Source organism: Leucoraja erinacea, chromosome 8, assembly GCF_028641065.1.
Source record: "Leucoraja erinacea ecotype New England chromosome 8, Leri_hhj_1, whole genome shotgun sequence".
NCBI lineage: Eukaryota > Metazoa > Chordata > Chondrichthyes > Rajiformes > Rajidae > Leucoraja > Leucoraja erinaceus.
The window spans coordinates 5,593,304-5,611,822 of NC_073384.1; the positions used below are offsets into that span (position 1 = coordinate 5,593,304).

Sequence of the window (18,519 nt, forward strand, 5' to 3'; positions counted from 1 at the left end):
TCTCCAAGTGGGACAGGCCCTTTAGACACCAAAGTGCTGGAGTAACTCAGTGGGGTCAGGCAGCATCTGTGGAGAACATGGATAGGTGACGTTTCACAGAGTGCTGGAGTAACTCAGCGGGTCAGGCAGCATCTGTGGAGAACATGGATAGGTGACGTTTCACAGAGTGCTGGAGTAACTCAGCGGGTCAGGCAGCATCTGTGGAGAACATGGATAGGTGACGTTTCACAGAGTGCTGGAGTAACTCGGGGTCAGGCAGCATCTGTGGCTAGAACGCGGATTGGGTGACGTTTCGGGTTGGGACTGTACGTCAGGCTAGTTGGAGACTTACTCCAGCACTTGGTGATTTTTTTGAGTAAACCAGCATCTGCGGTTTCTTCGTTTCCGCCAGGGAGTGACACAGGAAGTGCCGCAACCTGGGAACCTTTGTAGTGAGAGGAGGAGGGCGTGGGCGGCTTGTGGCTTCTCCGTGAGAGGCCCCACAGGAGGTGCGGGTGAAGGGGAGGTGTGGCGGGCATCCCAACGCTCTCAGCCGTAGAAGATGAGCTCTGGCAGTTGTCCGCCCTGCACGCCAGTGCCGTTGGTGCTGTCGGACGAGCACTGGAACTGGAAGGTGACCTTCCCGCACTGGACCTCGGTCATGCCCTCCTGCCCGAAGTAGCTGAGCTCGCTGCCGTCCAGCACCACGCTGGCCGTGTAGAAGGTGTCGGCCTCCACCTGGACCGGGTGCTCGAACCAGACGGGGAAGGTGCTGCTGGAGCCGTCCGAGAAGAAGGTGCTGAAGTTCTGGCCCAGGACCAGCCCCTGCCGCTTCAGCTCCACGGTTACGGAGTATTCCGCCGAGCCGCAGCTCGAGCCGTAGAGGCCGAAGCCGGCCAGGAAGACGCGCCGGTCTGCGGCGAACTGGATGCTGTCGCAGCGGCCGCGGTAACGCCACTGGTTGCTGCGGTAGGCGCAGGACTGGAAGCGGTGGCAGCGCTGGGGGCTGAGTCCGCGGCGGGGCCGGCAGACGAACTCCAGCTCGGGCTTCTTGGCCGCCGTGTACCACAGGAAGATGTCGTTGGTCTCGTTGAGGGTGAGGAGGCCGGACTGGGCGGCGCCGTTGGCGAAGTCGTCCAGCGACATGGCGGGGACGCGGATGAGGTAGAGCGCTTTGCCCAGCACCTTGCGCTGGTTCTCCACGCTGGTGGCCAGCTCCTGCCGCTGGCACTCCACCTCCGCCCATCCCAGCGCCGCCTCGAACAGCGTGATCTCCTTGGCGTTGAGGCTCTCCCGGCTCAAGATGCTCTGCAGAGTCCGCTGGTCGATGTCGCAGAAGCCCTCGGACTTCAGGGCCAACTCGGCCTGGGCGTCGATGACCTCCCAGCACCTCTGGGTCAACTCGGGCTCTTCGAACAGGCAGCTCTGGGACAGCAGGACGCAGGCGTTCTTGGCGCTCAGGCTGGTCTCCAGGAAGTTGACGCAGGCTCGGGCCAGGTGAGGGACAATGTACTTCTTGGCCGCGTACAGGATGGCCAACACCGTGTCTGCGGCCAACTCAATCTCATCGCAGTAGATGTACCTGACACAACACAAGACAACATGGAATTAGCGGGGAAAGACCGACACACAAAGTGCAACACAGCACAGCAAACGGCACGGTGGCGCAGCAGCGGCAACAGAGTCACTGCCTTCAAGTTCAAGTTCAAGTGAATTTATTGTCAATGTGACCCTGATAGGACAATGAAATTCTTGCTTTGCTTCAGCCCAACAGAACATAGTAGGCATTTACTACAAAGCAGATCAGTGTGTCCATATACCATAATATAAATATATACAAACATGTTAGATTCTATTCATTTGTCTCGTTCTGCCCGTCAGCTGATTGCTTTTGCCACATCAATTGCCAGATCTATTTTATTTCAATGGAAAGACTAACCCTGCATTCGTACTCTGAAACGATATAGAAACATAGAAACTAGGTGCAGAAGGAGGCCATTCGGCCCTTCGAACCAGTACCGACATTCATTGTGATCATTGTGATTCATTGTGATATCATATATAAATTTAGAAAAATCAGGAGTGACATTGTTGAACCCTTGGTTAAATTTGATAAGACTTGGGGAAGATTTATTCAAGTTCAAGTTCAAGTTCAAGTGAGTTTATTGTCATGTGTCCCTGTATAGGACAATGAAATTCTTGCTTTGCTTCAGCACACAGAACATAGAAGGCATTTACTACAAAACAGATCAGTGTGTCCATATACCATGATATAAATATACACACACACATGAATAAATAAACTGATAAAGTACAAATAACAGATAATGGGTTATTAATAATCAGAGTTTTGTCCGAACCAGCCTGATGGCTGTGGGGAAGTAGCTATTCCTGAACCTGGTTGTTGCAGTCTTCAGGCTCCTGTACCTTCTACCTGAAGGTAGCAGGGAGATGAGTGTGTGGCCAGGATGGTGTGGGTCTTTGATGATACTGCCAGCCTTTTTGAGGCAGCGACTGCGATAAATCCCCTCGATGGAAGGAAGGTCAGAGCCGATGATGGACTGGGCAGTGTTTACTACTTTTTGTAGTCTTTTCCTCTCCAGGGCGCTCAAGTTGCCGAACCAAGCCACGATGCAACCGGTCAGCATGCTCTCTACTGTGCACCTGTAAAAGTTAGAGAGAGTCTTCCTTGACAAACCGACTTTCCGTAATCTTCTCAGGAAGTAGAGGCGCTGATGAGCTTTCTTGATAATTGCATTAGTGTGCTCGGACCAGGAAATATCTTCAGAGATGTGCACGCCCAGGAATTTGAAGCTCTTGACCCTTTCAACCATCGAACCGTTGATATAACTTACAGCGAATGCAGCGCCGTTCAATCCCGACTACGGGTGCTGTCGGTACGGAGTTTGTACGTTCTCCACCGTCGGCTTTCTCCGAGATCTTCCGTTTCCTCCCACACTCCAAAGACGTACAGGTTTGATTGGTTTGCAGGACTGGGTGTTACAGTCCCTAAGATTTCACTACAATTGACATTCTTGGGGGTGACCACGAGGTGAATTTGCCAACAATCAGACACATCTTCAGTTGTGTACCTCAATGTCACTGGTAGTGTATCGGCCTTTTATCACGACAACCTCAGTCGAGGCAGGCCCACCGCGGGGTGATCAGACCTGGGTGTGTGTCTTATTGTTGGCTTCTAGGTGGTGGCGTGGCAGAAGGATAATTGGCTTGGGAAATGTAACATTTGTCCCCAGTGTGTGTAGGGTAGCGTTAGTGTGCGGGGATAGCAGGTCGGCACGGACCCGGTGGGCCGAAGGGCCTGTTTCCGCACAGTTTCTCTAAACTTAACTAAACATGGAATTCGTGGAGAAGATGATTCCAGGAATGAATGGGTTAGCAAACGATGAGCGTTTAACGGCACTGGGCTTCTCTCCACTCGCTGGAGGTTAGAAGGTTGGGGGGGGGACCTAATTGAAACCTACAGAATAATAAAAGGCATAGATAGAGTGGATGTGGAGAGGATGTTTCCGCTGGTGGGAGAGTCTAGGACCATAGGTCATAGCCTCAGAATTATGGGGCTTTCTTTTAGAAAGGAGGTGAGGAGGACCTGAAACGTCACCTATCCATGTTCTCCAGAGATGCTGCCTGTCCCGCTGAGTTACTCCAGCACTCTGTGTCTATACTTGGCCTGAGGTCAAGGTCTGAAGAGAGGTCTCGTCCCCTAGCTTTCACTAGTGGGAGAGTCTAGGACTTGAAGGACATTCCTTTAGGAAGGTGATGAGGAGGAATTTCTTTAGTCAGAGGGCAGTTAATCTGTGGAACTCATTGCCACAGAGGGCCGTGGAGGCCAAGACAGTGGATATTTTTTAAGGCAGAGATAGACAAATTCTTGATTAGTACAGGTGTCAAGAGTTATGGGAAGAAGGCAGGAGAATGGGATTAGGAGGCAGAGATCAGCCATGATTACATGGCGGAGTAGGCTCGATGGGCCGAATGGCCTATTCTACTCCTATAACATGAACTTGTGAAGGTAGACACAAGGTGCTGGAGCAACTCAGCGGGTCAGGCAGCATCTCTGGAGAAAAAGGACTGGCGACCTTTCAAGGACGTAAGTGATAGGAGAAAAACTAGGCCATTCGGCCCATCAGTCTACGCCATTCAATCATGGCTGACCTATCTATCCCTCCTAACCCCATTCTCCTGCCTTCTCCCCATCATCCCTGACACCCCTTATAAACAAGATATCTATCCATCTCTGCCTTAAAAATACCCACTGACTTGGCCTCCACTGTCTTCTGTGGCAAAGAATTCCACAGATTCCCCACTAAAGAAATTCCTCCTAATCTCCTTCCCAAAGGAACGTCCTTTAATTCCGAGGCTGTGACCTCTAGTCCTAGACTCTCCCACTGGTGAAAACTAGGGGTCCAGACCTCTCTTCAGACCTTGACCTCAGACCAAGTATAGACACAAAATGCTGGAGCAACTCAGCGGGACAGGCAGCATCTCTGGAGAGAAGGAAAAGGTGACGTTTCAGGTCGAGACCCTTCTTCAGACTGTAATTCAGACTAAAATTCAGATCTATATTTTAATACTTTCTCCCTTATGAAGTCTAATGCAATCTCTGGGATAAAAAGAATCATGTTTAAATAATGAGCAAGAATAGCGGAGCTGAGCAGTAATGCACAAGGCCAGGAATATTTTCAATAAATGGCGATTCAGACTGTGGGTGGGGACTAGAAGCTCGAGAAGGCCAAAGCAAACCAGTGCCTGTCTACACATGACCTCAGGTGCATGCCATGTTTTAACATATTAACCATTATCAATTGTAAATGACTCTGTAAACAAGGAAGAAACACCTCTGAAGAAACAGCTTTCTCTCCTCCCACCACCCCCCCTCCCGTCCTCGTCCCATCCCCTACAATCAGTCTGAAGAAGGGTCTCGACCTGAAACGTCACCCATCCATGTTCTCCAGAGATGCTGCCTGACCCGCTGAGTTACTCCAGCACTCTGTGAAACGTCACCTATCCATGTTCTCCACAGATGCTGCCTGACCCGCTGAGTTACTCCAGCACTCTGTGAAACGTCACCTATCCATGTTCTCCACAGATGCTGCCTGACCCTGGGATGTCAGGACTGTCTTATGAAGAAAGACTGGATAGACTTGGTTTATACTCTCTAGAATTTAGAAGATTGAGAGGGGATCTTATAGAAACTTACAAAATTCTTAAGGGGTTGGACAGGCTAGATGCAGGAAGATTGTTCCCGATGTTGGGGAAGTCCAGGACAAGGGGTCACAGCTTAAGGATAAGGGGGAAATCCTTTAAAACCGAGATGAGAAGAACTTTTTTCACACAGAGAGTGGTGAATCTCTGGAACTCTCTGCCACAGAGGGTAGTTGAGGCCAGTTCATTGGCTATATTTAAGAGGGAGTTAGATGTGGCCCTTGTGGCTAAGAGGATCAGGGGGTATGGAGAGAAGGCAGGTACGGGATACTGAGTTGGATGATCAGCCATGATCATATTGAATGGCGGTGCAGGCTCGAAGGGCCGAATGGCCTACTCCTGCACCTAATTTCTATGTTTCTATGTTTCTATGACCCGCTGAGTTGCTCCAGCACTCTGTGAAACGTCACCCATCCATGTTCTCCACAGATGCTGCCTGACCCGCTGAGTTACTCCAGCACTCTGTGAAACGTCACCTATCCATGTTCTCCCAGATGCTGCCTGACCCGCTGAGTTACTCCAGCACTCTGTGAAACGTCACCTATCCATGTTCTCCACAGATGCTGCCTGACCCGCTGAGTTACTCCAGCACTCTGTGAAACGTCACCTATCCATGTTCTCCACAGATGCTGCCTGACCAGCTGAGTTACTCCAGCACTCTGTGAAACGTCACCTATCCATGTTCTCCACAGATGCTGCCTGACCCGCTGAGTTACTCCAGCATTCTGCGTTCTGCATCTCAATTCCAAAGTGTAGTATATGGGCAGAGGAGAATTATTGGGCGAATGTAACAATTCAGAGTTTAGAGTTTAGATTTGTTTACAGATACAGCATGGAAACAGGCCCTTTGGCCCATCGAGCCCAGGCCGACCATCAATCACCCTTTCACGCAAGTTCTATGTTATCCCACATTCACATCCACTCCTACACAACAGGGGCAATGTACAGAGGGCCGATTAACCTACAAACCCGCACGTCTTTAGCATGTGAATGGTGCAACTGGAGTAAACACACGCAGTCACAGGGAGAACGTGCAAACTCCATAAAGACAGCATCTGAGGTCAAGTTCGAACCTGGGTCTCTGGCGCCGTGAGTCAGCAGCTCTACCAGCTGTGCCCTTTTAGAAACATAGACATAGAAATTAGGTGCGGGAGTAGGCCATTCGGCCCTTCGAGCCTGCACCGCCATTCAATATGATCATGGCTGATCATCCAACTCAGTATCCTGTACCTGCCTCCTCTCCATACCCTCTGATCCCTTTAGCCACAAGGCCCACATCTAACTCCCTCTTAAATATAGCCAATGAACTGGCCTCAACTACCTTCTGTGGCAGAGAATTCAAGAGATTCACCACTCTCTGTGTGAAAAAAGTTTTCCTCATCTCGGTCCTAAAAGAATTCCCCCCTTATCCTTAAACTATGACCCCTTGTTCTGGAGATCTACACACTTCAGTGGGTCTAAAATCGGAGGAGTAACTCAGCGGGTCAGGCAGCATCTCTGGAGAACAGGGGCAGGTGGCGGTTCCGTTAGCCCATCTAATGATTTTAGAGGTTGGACGAATAATCTACGGTCTAGTTAACTCGCGCTCACTGTGGGGCGGGCACGACGGCGCAGCGGTAGAGTTGCTGCCTTACAGCGCTTGCAGCGCTGGAGACCCGGGTTCCATCCCGACGACGGGTGCTGTCTGTACGGAGTTTGTACGTTCTCCCCGTGACCTGCGTGGGTTTTCCTCCGAGATCTCCAGTTTTCTCCCACGCTCCAAAGACGTACAGGTTTGTAGGTTAATTGGCTTAGAATAAGTGTAAATTGTCCCCAGTGTGTGTAGGATAGTGTTAATGTGCGGGGATCGCTGGTCGGCGCGGACTCGGTGGGCCGAAGGGCCTGTTTCCGCGCTGTATCTCTAAAGTAAAAGCATTAAATAAGTTGTTGAAGGTGAGGACAAGTTCTGTCAGGCAGAGGAGAGGGGAATGTAATGCACACAGTTCATTAAATAAATCTGGAATCAAAAGCTATTAAACATGAAACTATCAGAATGACATTAAAACCCATCTGGAACAATACAACTGATGGTTTGTAAATATAAGTGTGGCAATCTCAGTAACGTGGCCAGCACTTCATTCTCCCCAGCAACAAGCCACAACCCACTCAAGGGCCATTGGGGATGAAGTCCTGCTGTGAAAACTCCAATTACCTGAATTCATAAAGAAAAAGAAAATGCACCAAAGAAAGTAATAGAAAGGAACTGCAGATGCTGTTTTATATCAAAGGAAAAACACAAAGTGCTGGAGTAACTCAGCGGGTCAGGCAGCATCTCTGGAGACCATGGATAGAGTGATACATTGAAACATAGAAAATAGGTGCAGGAGTAGGCCATTCGGCCCTTCGAGCCTGCACCGCCATTCGATATGATCATGGCTAATCATCCAACTCAGTATCCTGTACCTGCCTTCTCTCCATACCCCCTGATCCCATTAGCCACAAGGGCCACATCTAACTCCAGTGCGAAAACAGGCCCTTCGGCCCAACTTGCCCTCACCTGCCAACAATGTCCCAGCTACACTAGTCCCACCTTCCTGTGCTTGGTCCATATCCTTCCAAACCTGTCCTATCCATGTACTTGTCTAACTGTTTTCTTATACGTTGGGATAGTCCCAGCCTCAACTACCTCCTCCGGCAGCTTGTTCCAGCTCTGTGAAAAAGGTTACCCCTCAGATTCCTATTAAATCTTCTGAAGGTGGGTTCCCCTTAAATATTCTCCAGAGATGCTGCCTGACCCGCTGAGTTACTCCAGCACTCTGTGAAACGTCACCTATCCATGTTCTCCAGAGATGCTGACTGACCCGCTGAGTTACTCCAGCACTCTGTGAAACGTCACCTTTCCATGTTCTCCAGAGATGCTGCCTGACCTGCTGAGTTACTCCAGCACTCTGTGAAACATTATCTATCCATGTTCTCCAGAGATGCTGCCTGACCCGCTGAGTTACTCCAGCATTCGGTGTCTTTTGTGACCTCATCACACAGTAAAACAGGACATGAGATACTGTAGCTGTTTAGGAAGGAACTGCAGATGCTGGAAAATAGAAGGTAGACAAAAACGCTGGAGAAACTCAGCGGGTGAGGCAGCATCTATGGAGCGAAGGATAAGGGTTTTTGAAGGGTCTGAAGAAGGGTTTCGGCCCGAAACGTCGCCTATTTCCTTTGCTCCATAGATGCCGCCTCACCCGCTGAGTTTCTCCAACATTCCTGTCTACATAAGAGACTGTAGATTGGTTGAATGCACGCAGATGAAACCGGAACATCAAGGTTAAGTAGAGAGGGAGAATGAATCGTAAAGAATGACGTGGGAACAATGAACCAAGAACAAGAGCTCCATTATTATGAATTATAATTGCACTTTAATTGGTTCATTTTGAGCTTTAGAGTTGTTGGGATCAGAGAACGCTATAATGATATTGAAGGTGATTATTCGGTGTGTCAAGTATATGGTCATTCCTAAGAGAGAAAATCCCATTAGTTCCATTCCCTGTTCTTTTCCCTCTTCTATTACCCGTCTCGAGCTACGATGCGGCAACAGGCCCTTCGGCCCATCGACCAAGTCCGCACCGACCAGCGATCCCCGCACACTAACACTATCCTACACACACTAGGCACAATTTTACATTTAGACCCAGCCAATTAACCTGCAAACCTGCATTCAAAAGAGAGTTGTATAGAGCTCTTTGGGATAGCGGAGTCAGGGGATATGGGGAGAAGGCAGGAACGGGGTACTGATTGGGGATGATCAGCCGCGATCACATTGAATGGCTCGAAGGGCCGAATGGCCTACCCCTGCACTTATTTTAAGAATAAGGAGCAAGCCATTTAGAACGGAGATGAGGAAACACTTTTTCTCACAGAGAGTGGTGAGTCTGTGGAATTCTCTGCCTCAGAGGGCGGTGGAGGCAGGTTCTCTGGATGCTTTCAAGAGAGAGCTAGATAGGGCTCTTAAAAATAGCGGAGTCAGGGGATATGGGGAGAAGGCAGGAACGGGGTACTGATTGGGGATGAGCAGCCATGATCACATTGAATGGAGCTGTTGGCTCGAAGGCCTGAATGGCCTACTCCTGCACCTATTGTCTATTGTCTATGTATGTGCGGGGGGGGGACTGAAGATCTCGGGGAAACCCCACGCAGGTCACGGGGAGAACGTACAAACTCCGTACAGACAGCGCCCGTAGTCAGGATCGAATCTGGGTCTCTGGCGCTGTGAGGCAGCAACTCTACCGCTGCGCCACCGTGCCTTTCAAATGCCTCTCCAATTCTGAAGATCTCATTGAGCCTCCTTCCACCAGAGTGAATTTGCAGAGGGTTGTGGACGTATCCCAGTACATCACACGAACCTGACTCCCCACCATCGATGCCATCTACACTTCACGCTGCCTCGGGGAAGCAGCCAACCCAATCAAAGGCTCGTCCCACCCCGGTCATTCCCTCTGCTCCCCGCTCCCGTCCGGCAGAAGGTACGGAAAGCGCGCACCACCAGACTCAGGAACAGATTCTTCCCCTCTGTTATCAGGTTTCTGAACGGTCCTTCCATAAGCTAGGGCACTGTCCGATTCACCTCTACCCCATTGCGGACATTGGACCTGGGGCACTACAATACTGAGAACTATATTCTGCACTCTCTGCTCTGCTTATTATACTTGAGTTTGGCTTGGTTGCGTTTGAGTGAACTTCATTAGAGATGAATAAATTGATTTCAGTTTAGTTTAGAGTTGAGAACTACAGTACATACTGAACGCTGTATCTCTCGCCTTCCTCTACCTACTGTATTTGAGTTTGTCTTGATTATGTCTATCGAAAGCCAAGAACTAAAGGGCCTGTCTCACTTAGGAAACCTGAACGGAAACCTCTGGAGACTTTGCGCCCCACCTAAGGTTTCCGTGCGGTTCCCGGAGGTGGCAGGTGGTTGCCGGAGGTTGCAGGTAGCGGAAGCAGGTAGGAGACCGACAAAAACCTCCAGGAACCGCACGGGTGGGGCGCAAAGTCTCCAGAGGGTTCCGTTCAGGTTTCCTAAGTGGGACAGGGGCATAAGGGACTAGAGTGTTTTATTGTCATATGTCCCAGATAGAACAGTGAAATTGCATCGTATCTTATTGAAATGCATCGTATTATGCGGTTTGATTGGAAGGCATGCAAAACAAAGTTTTTCACTGTACCTCAATAGACAATAGACAATAGGTGCAGGAGTAGGCCATTCGACCCTTCGAGCCAGCACCGCCATTCAATGTGATCATGGCTGATCATCCATAATCAGTACCCCGTTCCTGCCTCCTCCCCGTATGACTCCGCTATCTTTGTCATGTGTACCTTGTTACATCCTTTCAGATCCCAAATTATGGCTGTGCTCCACATACTCACCTTTCTACAAAACGGTGGTCGGCATGGACTCGGTGGGCCGAAGGGCCTTTCACCATGCTGTTCCTCCCAAATCAATAAAATCGAGGCCTGGTAACTGGTAAATCCTATGAACCATTCACTAATTAGCGCGGGTGTCAGGGGTTATGGGGAGAAGGGCAGGGGAATGAGGTTGAGAGGGAAAGGTTGATTCAGCCAAGATTGAACGTGCAGACTAGACCTGATGGGCTGAATGGCCGACAGTAATTCCGCCCCTGGAACTTATGAACCGTGATACGCAGGGAATGGAGGGATATGGATTAACGTGCAGGCAGAGGGGATTAGTGGACCTTGGCATCAGGTTTAGTCAGTTAGTTAGTAGGCCTAATTCTGCTCCGAGAACCATCTACTTGTCAACCAAAGGAACAGCTGCCCATCACAATGTCACAATTAGAAGCCTATTTTTACTTCGACACGTCATTGGCACTCAGAATCAGATCCCACTAGGTGATCTTTACTCAATCAATCAGTCCCTTTGTGCTTCAAGCCAAGCGTGGAAACTGAAAACAAACTTGCCAAAGTTACAGCGCCCGAGACCTGGGTTTGATCCTGACCTCGGGTGCTGTCTGACAATAGACAACAGACAATCGGTGCAGGAATAGGCCATTCGGCCCTTCGAGCCAGCACCACCATTCAATGTGATCATGGCTGATCATCCCCAATCAGTACCCCTGTTCCTGCCTTCTCCCCATATCCCCTGACTCCGCTATCTTTAAGAGCTCCATCTAACTCTCTCTTGAAAGCATCCAGAGAACTGGTCTCCACCGCCCTCTGAGGCAGAGAATTCCACAGACTCACAACTCTCTGTGAGAAAAAGTGTTTCCTCGTCTCCATTCTAAATGGCTTACCCCTTATTCTTAAACTGTGTGGCCCATGGTTCTGGACTCCCCCAACATCGGGAACATGTTTCTTGCCTCTAGCGTGTCCAAACCCTTAATAATCTTATATGTTTCAATAAGATCCCCTCTCATCCTCCTAAACTCCAGAGTGTACAAGCCCAGCCGCTCCATTCTCTCAGCATATCACAGTCCCGCCATCCCGGGAATTAACCTTGTAAACCTACGCTGCACTCCTTCAATAACAATTTTATTGTGTTCTATCGTCATTCCAACCACAAATCCCACGTGATTGAGACAAACACCTGCACGGGTCCACCACTGATTTTCCGACAACTGGTGGTCCGGTGCCTCCTTTAATCCGGCCAAAATTACGAGAGCGCACTTGGAATCCTCCCGCTGAAGTCCCCCCCCCCCCCCCCCTCATAATGTGTCCCCTAGGCCGGGTGAGGCTGCCGATCTCATCGGGACTTGCGCGGCCAATCGGCCGGTGGAATTTTCCCCCCGTGGCCCGGCCGGAGCCGGCAGATCCGTTCCCGCGGCCGGCTTTGCGGGCCGCTATCTCGGCCCCTCGACAACCGAGGCGGGACGTTCCAGTACCGTTGAACTCCTCTCTGAGGCTGTGACCCCTGTTGGTCCTTGAGTATTGTGTACAGTTTTGACCTGGAGTATTGTGTGCAGTTTTGGCCCCCTAATTTGAGGAAGGACATTCTTGCTATTGAGGGAGTGCAGCGTAGGTTCACCAGGTTAATTCCCGGGATGGCGGGACTGTCATATGCTGAGAGAATGGAGCGGCTGGGCTTCTACACTCTGGAGTTTAGAAGGATGAGAGGATATCTCATTGAAACAATTAAGATTGTTAAGGGTTTGGACACTCTAGAGGCAGGAAACATGTTCCCGATGTTGGGGGAGTCCAGAACCAGGGGCCGCAGATTAAGAATAAGGAGTAAGCCATTTAGAACGGATGAGGAAACACTTTTTCTCACAGAGAGTGGTGAGTCTGTGGAATTCTCTGCCTCAGAGGGCGGTGGAGGCCGGTTCTCTGGATGCTTTCAAGAGAGAGCTAGATGGGGCTCTTAAAGATAGCAGAGTCAGGGGATACAATACAATACCATACAATACCTTTATTTGTCATTTGAACCTCATATGAGGTTCAAACGAAATGTAGTTTCTGCAGCCATACAATAAAAGAACCAAAACACACACCAACACTATTCACATAAACATCCATCACAGTGGCTCTCCTCCTCACTGTGATGGAAGGCAAAGTTCTTGTCTCTCCCCTGCATTCCATTTCCCTCCCGAAGTCGAGGTCAAAGCCCCCGGCGGGCGCTAGTCCGCGGCAAATTAAGGCCGCGCCGGGCGTTGTAGGGCCCCCCTCCAGGTCACTCTCAACCCCGCAATTCGGGCGGGAGAAGTCGCCACTGCCGGTGCCCCGCAAAGCAGCCTCCCACCGGGGATCCGCGAGCTCCCGTTGTTCCCGGTGTTGGGGAGAGTATGGGGAGAAGGCAGGAACGGGGTACTGATTGGGGATGATCAGCCACGATCACATTGAATGGCGGTGCTGGCTCGAAGGGCCGAATGGCCTACTCCTGCACCTATTGGCTATTGTCTATCAAAACGGATAACCCGGAAAGGCTCTGGAACCAAGGGTGCCGGAGAATCAGTGGTGGACCTGTACAAAGAGTGTTGGTCGTACATAATGATATCTAAAGCAACTGGTAACACAGTGCCTCAAGCTTGAGTACTTTGCGTAATGGAATTACCCTTCTATTTGACCTTGCCTTCACACTGAAATCCCTGCAGCACTCCAACTTTTATAAATTACCAGGGACCTCAGGGCCATGCAAGAGAGTTCCCCAGCATGACCCATTTAAAATATGAATGTAAATATTGTCCGTTGAAACATTTCTCTCTCCATCTCTCCCTCGCACAGAAACGACACATTCACACCTAGGTCTCAGTACTTTTTTCAGATGTGCTAATAATTAAACCCTATAAAACAAACAGTTGTACTCGATGACATTAAGGCTGCCTGTTTAACCGCCTGGCTTTGCAAACACTAACTGTTTGCATGTGAAGTTCATATCAAAAGTTCACCACCCTTGTAGAATGATCTCATTACTAAAAGACCTATTCAGCCGTGGTGGAATGTAATGTACCTCCTGAATGAAAATACAACCACAGTGCACAGTGGCTCAGCGGTAGAGTTGCTGCCTCACAGCGCCAGAGACCCGGGTTCGATCCTAACTACGGCTGCTGTCTGTACGCAGTTTGTACATTCTCCCCGTGACCTGCGCGGGTTTTCTCCGAATACGGGACGATCGCTGGCCGGCGCGGGACTCGGAGGGCCGAAAACTAAAACTACATTAATCTGTGGAGTTGATTGAGGGCTGCAAATATCTGAAGTTAACAGAAAGCTTTCGTTTTTAATTTGGTTTGGTTTAGCGATACCGCGCGGAAACAGGGCCGCCGGCCCACCGTGTCTGTGCCGTCCAGCGATCACCCTGCAGACTAACACTATCCTGCACACACTAGGGACAATTTACAATTCTTCCAAGCCAATTAGCCTACAAACCTGTACGTCTTTGAAGTGTGGGAGGAAACCGGAGCACCCGGAGAAAACCCACACAGTCACGGAAAGAATGTACAAACTGCGTACAGACAGCACCCGTAGTCAGGATCGAACCCGTGTCTCTGGCAGCTACTCACCGCTGTGCCACTGTGCCCTACAGTTTAGGTTTATTAATGTCACGTGTACCGAGGTCTGGTGAAAAGCTGTGTTTTCCATACTCTTCAAGCTAAGCAATGGTCAATGGTCAATGGTCCTTTATTATTCTTTACTTTGCATATAGTTCAGTCAGCGATTGTCAAACCTCAATCCTCCATTAGTAGAAGGAGCATAGAAACAGTCCACTGAGACTGCATGCAAAAATCGCTAGGTTGTGGCACCATTAAGGTCATAAGGTTATAAGGAATAGGAGTAGAATTAGGCCATTCAGCCCATCAAGTCTACTCCACCATTCAATCATGGCTGATCTATCTCTCCCTCTTAACCCCATTCTCCTGCCTTCTCCCCCTAAACCCCTGACGCCCGTACTGATCAAAGTCCAGTCCGGTCAGTAAAATTTAATCAGGGGGACAGTGAGGAACTAGGGTGGGGGAGGGATGGAGAACAGGGGGACTCGTCAGAGAACTAGGGTGGGGGAGGGATGGAGAGGAAAGAAAAGCAAGGGTTATTTGAAGTTAGAGAGGTCAATGTTCATACAAGTAACAAGTAGCCTTTATTGTCATTCAGATCTTGCGGTCTGAACGAAATCTTGTTGCCTTGCAGTCCTACATACAGTAAAAATGACAAAACACACAATAAACACTAATACAGCTGGGGTGTAAGCTGCCCAAGCAGAATATAAGGTGCTGCTCCTCCAATTTGGTTTGGGCCTTGGTCTGCATGATCTCCCGGTTGCTAAACACTCCCCCTCCCCCCCCCCCTCCCATTCTTGATGAGTACAGGTTAGATGTTATGGGGAGAAGGCAGAAGAATGGAGTCAGGAGGGAGAGATAGATGGGCCTTGATGGGCCGAAAGGCCCAATTCTACCCCTATCACCTATGACCTTGTGCCTACAATGACCTTTCTGTCTTGGATCACCTCCACTGTCAGAGTGAGGCCCAGCGCAAATTGGAGGAACATGAGGCCTGCCAGCAGTTCAAAGCCAAGTTACTGATGTTCAGTAATAATATATTGAACAGCTTTACATACAAGATAAATCTTAGATCAACTTTCTTGGGCATTTTAACAACAGATGTCTGGAACTGTTTGACACAATTTAATTTATGCTTCTCTCTTTCCCACTCCTGATTTACATAGACAGCAATTCTTTCATAACAAAACACTGATGCGTAAAGGGAGTTGAACAGAATTAATGAAAGGCTCCTTACTTCATCATAGCCAGGAATGCAGCGGGTTCAACATCAGGGATGCGGATTTCTTCCTTATCTTCAGCCAGTTCGCCATAGAACATGGCATGAAAGACCGAGCTCCCGACAGCCAAGACATACTTGGAGAAGAAAGAAGACGATGTTGTAATGATTGTATACATCGCTATAAAATCACCCCGCATCCTCCTGCGCTCCAAGGAGTGGAGTCCAAGGAATTCCAGAACCAGGGTCCACAGTTTAAGAATAAGGAGTAAGCCATTTAGAACAGAGACGGGGAAACACTTTTTTTCACAGAGAGTGGTGAGTGTGTGGAATTCTCTGCCTCAGAGGGCGGTGGAGGCAGGTTCTCTAGATGCTTTCAAGAGAGGGCTAGATAGGGCTCTTAAAAATAGTGGAGTCAGGGGATATGGGGAGAAGGCAGGAACGGGGTACTGATTGGGGATGATCAGCCATGATCACATTGAATGACGGTGCTGGCTCGAAGGGCCGAATGGCCTACTCCTGCACCCTGTTGTCTATTGAGTCCCGGCCTACTCAACCTCCTCTCCCTATCGCTCAGGCCCTCTAGTCCTGGCAACCTCCTCGTAAATCTTCTCTGTACCCTTTCCAGGTGGGACTTAGTGTAGCTGGGACATGTTGCCCGGAGTTGGGGAATCGAGGGTCAGAGGACATAGGGTCACGGTGAAGGGGGAAAGATTTAATAGGAATCTGAGGGGTAACTTTTTCACACATGGGGTGGTGGGTGTATGGAACAAGCTGCCAGGGGAGGTAGTTGAGGCTGGAACTATCCTTAAGAAACAGTTAGACAGGTACATTGGTCGGTGGGGGCGCTGTGAGTCGGCTGCCCTGCCAGCAGAGTGTTCGTTATTTGACTTTTTTTGACTCTGTGCTGCCCAGGTTTAATGTGAAAGGGACAACGTTTTTATTCAGAGGGTTGGTGGGTGCCTGGAGCGTGCTGCCAGGGATGGTGGTGGGGGCAACCACCATAGTGGCGTTTAAGGGCTTTTTATAATAGGCACATGGATATGCAGGGAATGGAGAGCAGGCGGAGAAGATCAGTTTAACTTGGCATCATGTTTGACACGGATATTGTGCGTCGAAGGGTCCCTGTGTCCACTTCTAGAAGATCACCCCTTATCCTCCTGCGCTACAAGGAATAGAGTCCTAGCCTGCCCAACCTCTCCCAGTAGCTCAGATCCTCTAGTCCTGGCAACATCCTCGTAAATCATCCCGGCACCTTTTCCAGCTTGATAACATCTTTCCTATAACACCTAGATCTAGCTCATGTTCATAAGTGATAGGAGCAGAATGAAGCCATTCGACCCACCAAGTCTACTCCGCCATTCAATCTATCTCTCCCTCCTAACCCCATTCCCCTGCCTTCTCCCCATAACTCCTGACACCCGTACTAATGGCGAACCTATCAATATCCACCTTAACAATATCCATTGACTTGGGCTCCACAGCCCACTGTAGCAATGAATTCCACAGATCGAAGACCAGATCAGTCTTTGGTAATCCTAAAGGGGAACTTTTGTGTTGCAACATTTTTTTTGTTGTCGCTGAATTTTGAAATGCTCAAAATTTTTGCCGACCATGATATGACGCCGGCAGTCGCCGAAATAATCGCTAAGTGGGACAGGCCCTTTAGTTTCCAACTGTTCCTTGGTTTCGCTCAGCGACCAAGACTCCAGTACATGTCTCTTCAATGCATTTGACTTAATGTACCGTCAAAAAGATGCACAGATCCTTGCACCTCGAATAACACATTTCTTAATTTGCAAGTTGACATTCAAGTACGCCCCACTATTTTCGGGAGAGGAAATGAGCTCCATAAATGTTCTCATCCCATTTAGGCAGCTTTTTTTGTTGTTGCTGTAAATGTATAAAATCATGAGAGGAATAAATCAGGTAGATCTGGGACTATCCCAATGTTTAAGAAACAGTTAAAGCCCTTTCCCACGGTACAAGCTCATTCAAGAGCTCTCCCCGAGTTTGCCCTGATTCGAACACGGAGATTTACGGTAATGGCCGCTCGTAAGTACTCGGGGCTCTCGTGGACATTTTTCAACATGTTGAAAAATCTTCACGAGTCTTCCCGAGCTTACCTGCCGTTCGCGAGTCTTTACCTGCCGTTAGCGTTACGAGCCGCTAAGAGACGTCCCCGCTACGTTCATTCTCCGTGCATTACCACGAGTTTGATTTTTTTTGTTAACTCGGGAGAGCTCTTGGAATGAACTCGTACAGTGGGACAGGGCCATGAGGCAGGTACATGGAACGGACAAGTTTGGAGGGATATGGACCAAGCGCAGGCAGGTGGGACTGGTGTAGATGGGGGCTTGTTGGCTGGTGTAGGCAAGTTGAGCCGAAGGGCCAGTTTCCACGCTGTATCACTCTACGACTCTAAGTGCCTGTTTTAATTCTAGCAAACGCACTTTATTTATTTTCCTTAGCTGGGGGTTTGTGGAAGAGGCTCCTCTGTTTAATCTTTTAATCACATGCAAGCACCACATGCGGTGAGCAGCAGTTGGCATGCCTCTTGTCATAATGCGATCAGTTTGACGGCTTTGTGGCCAATGCAGAATGATCAGCAATCCCTTTGCACCAGAAACTGGGTCACTGTCCAAGTGTCTGCCATGTGCACAGAGAACAGTGCAGCCCAGGAATAGATCGGGTAGATGCACAGAGTCTTCTACCTAGAGTCAGTGATCCGATAACCAGAGGACGTAGGTCAAAGGTGAAGGGGGAAAATATTTAATTGGAACGCAAGGGGTAACTTTTTTTTTACATAAAAGGAGGTGGGTGTGTGGTATGTCAGCCTGAAGAAGGGTTTCGGCTCCAAACGTTGCCTATTTCCTTCGCTCCATAGATGCTGCTGCTCCCGCTGAGTTTCCCAGCATTTTTGTGTACCTTCGATTTTCCAGCATCAGCAATTCCTTCTTAAACACAGGGTTTAGAGGGATATGGGCCAAACATAGGCAGGTGGGACTAGGTGGATAAAAATGCTGGAGAAATTCAGCGGGAGAGGCAGCATCTACGGAGCGAAGGAACAGGTGACGTTTTCGGGTCGAGACCCTTCTTCAGACCCTTGAACTCAACTCAACT

The 18,519-nt window shown here is 49.4% G+C and overlaps 1 protein-coding gene across 3 annotated transcripts in view; it reads right to left on the reverse strand.

Moving 5' to 3' along the window:
• Positions 1–276: 276 nt before the first annotated feature.
• Positions 277–18,519, reverse strand: part of btbd3b (BTB (POZ) domain containing 3b) — a 53,881-nt gene continuing 35,638 nt past the window's right edge. For all 3 annotated transcript variants that reach the window (XM_055638920.1, XM_055638921.1, XM_055638919.1), the window contains 2 exons: positions 15,415–15,533; positions 277–1,561 (listed from right to left, as the gene is read on the reverse strand). In XM_055638920.1, coding sequence (XP_055494895.1) covers positions 529–1,561; positions 15,415–15,533 — 1,152 coding nt within the window. In that variant the 3' untranslated portion in view covers positions 277–528. The remainder of the gene's footprint in view (positions 1,562–15,414; positions 15,534–18,519) is intronic.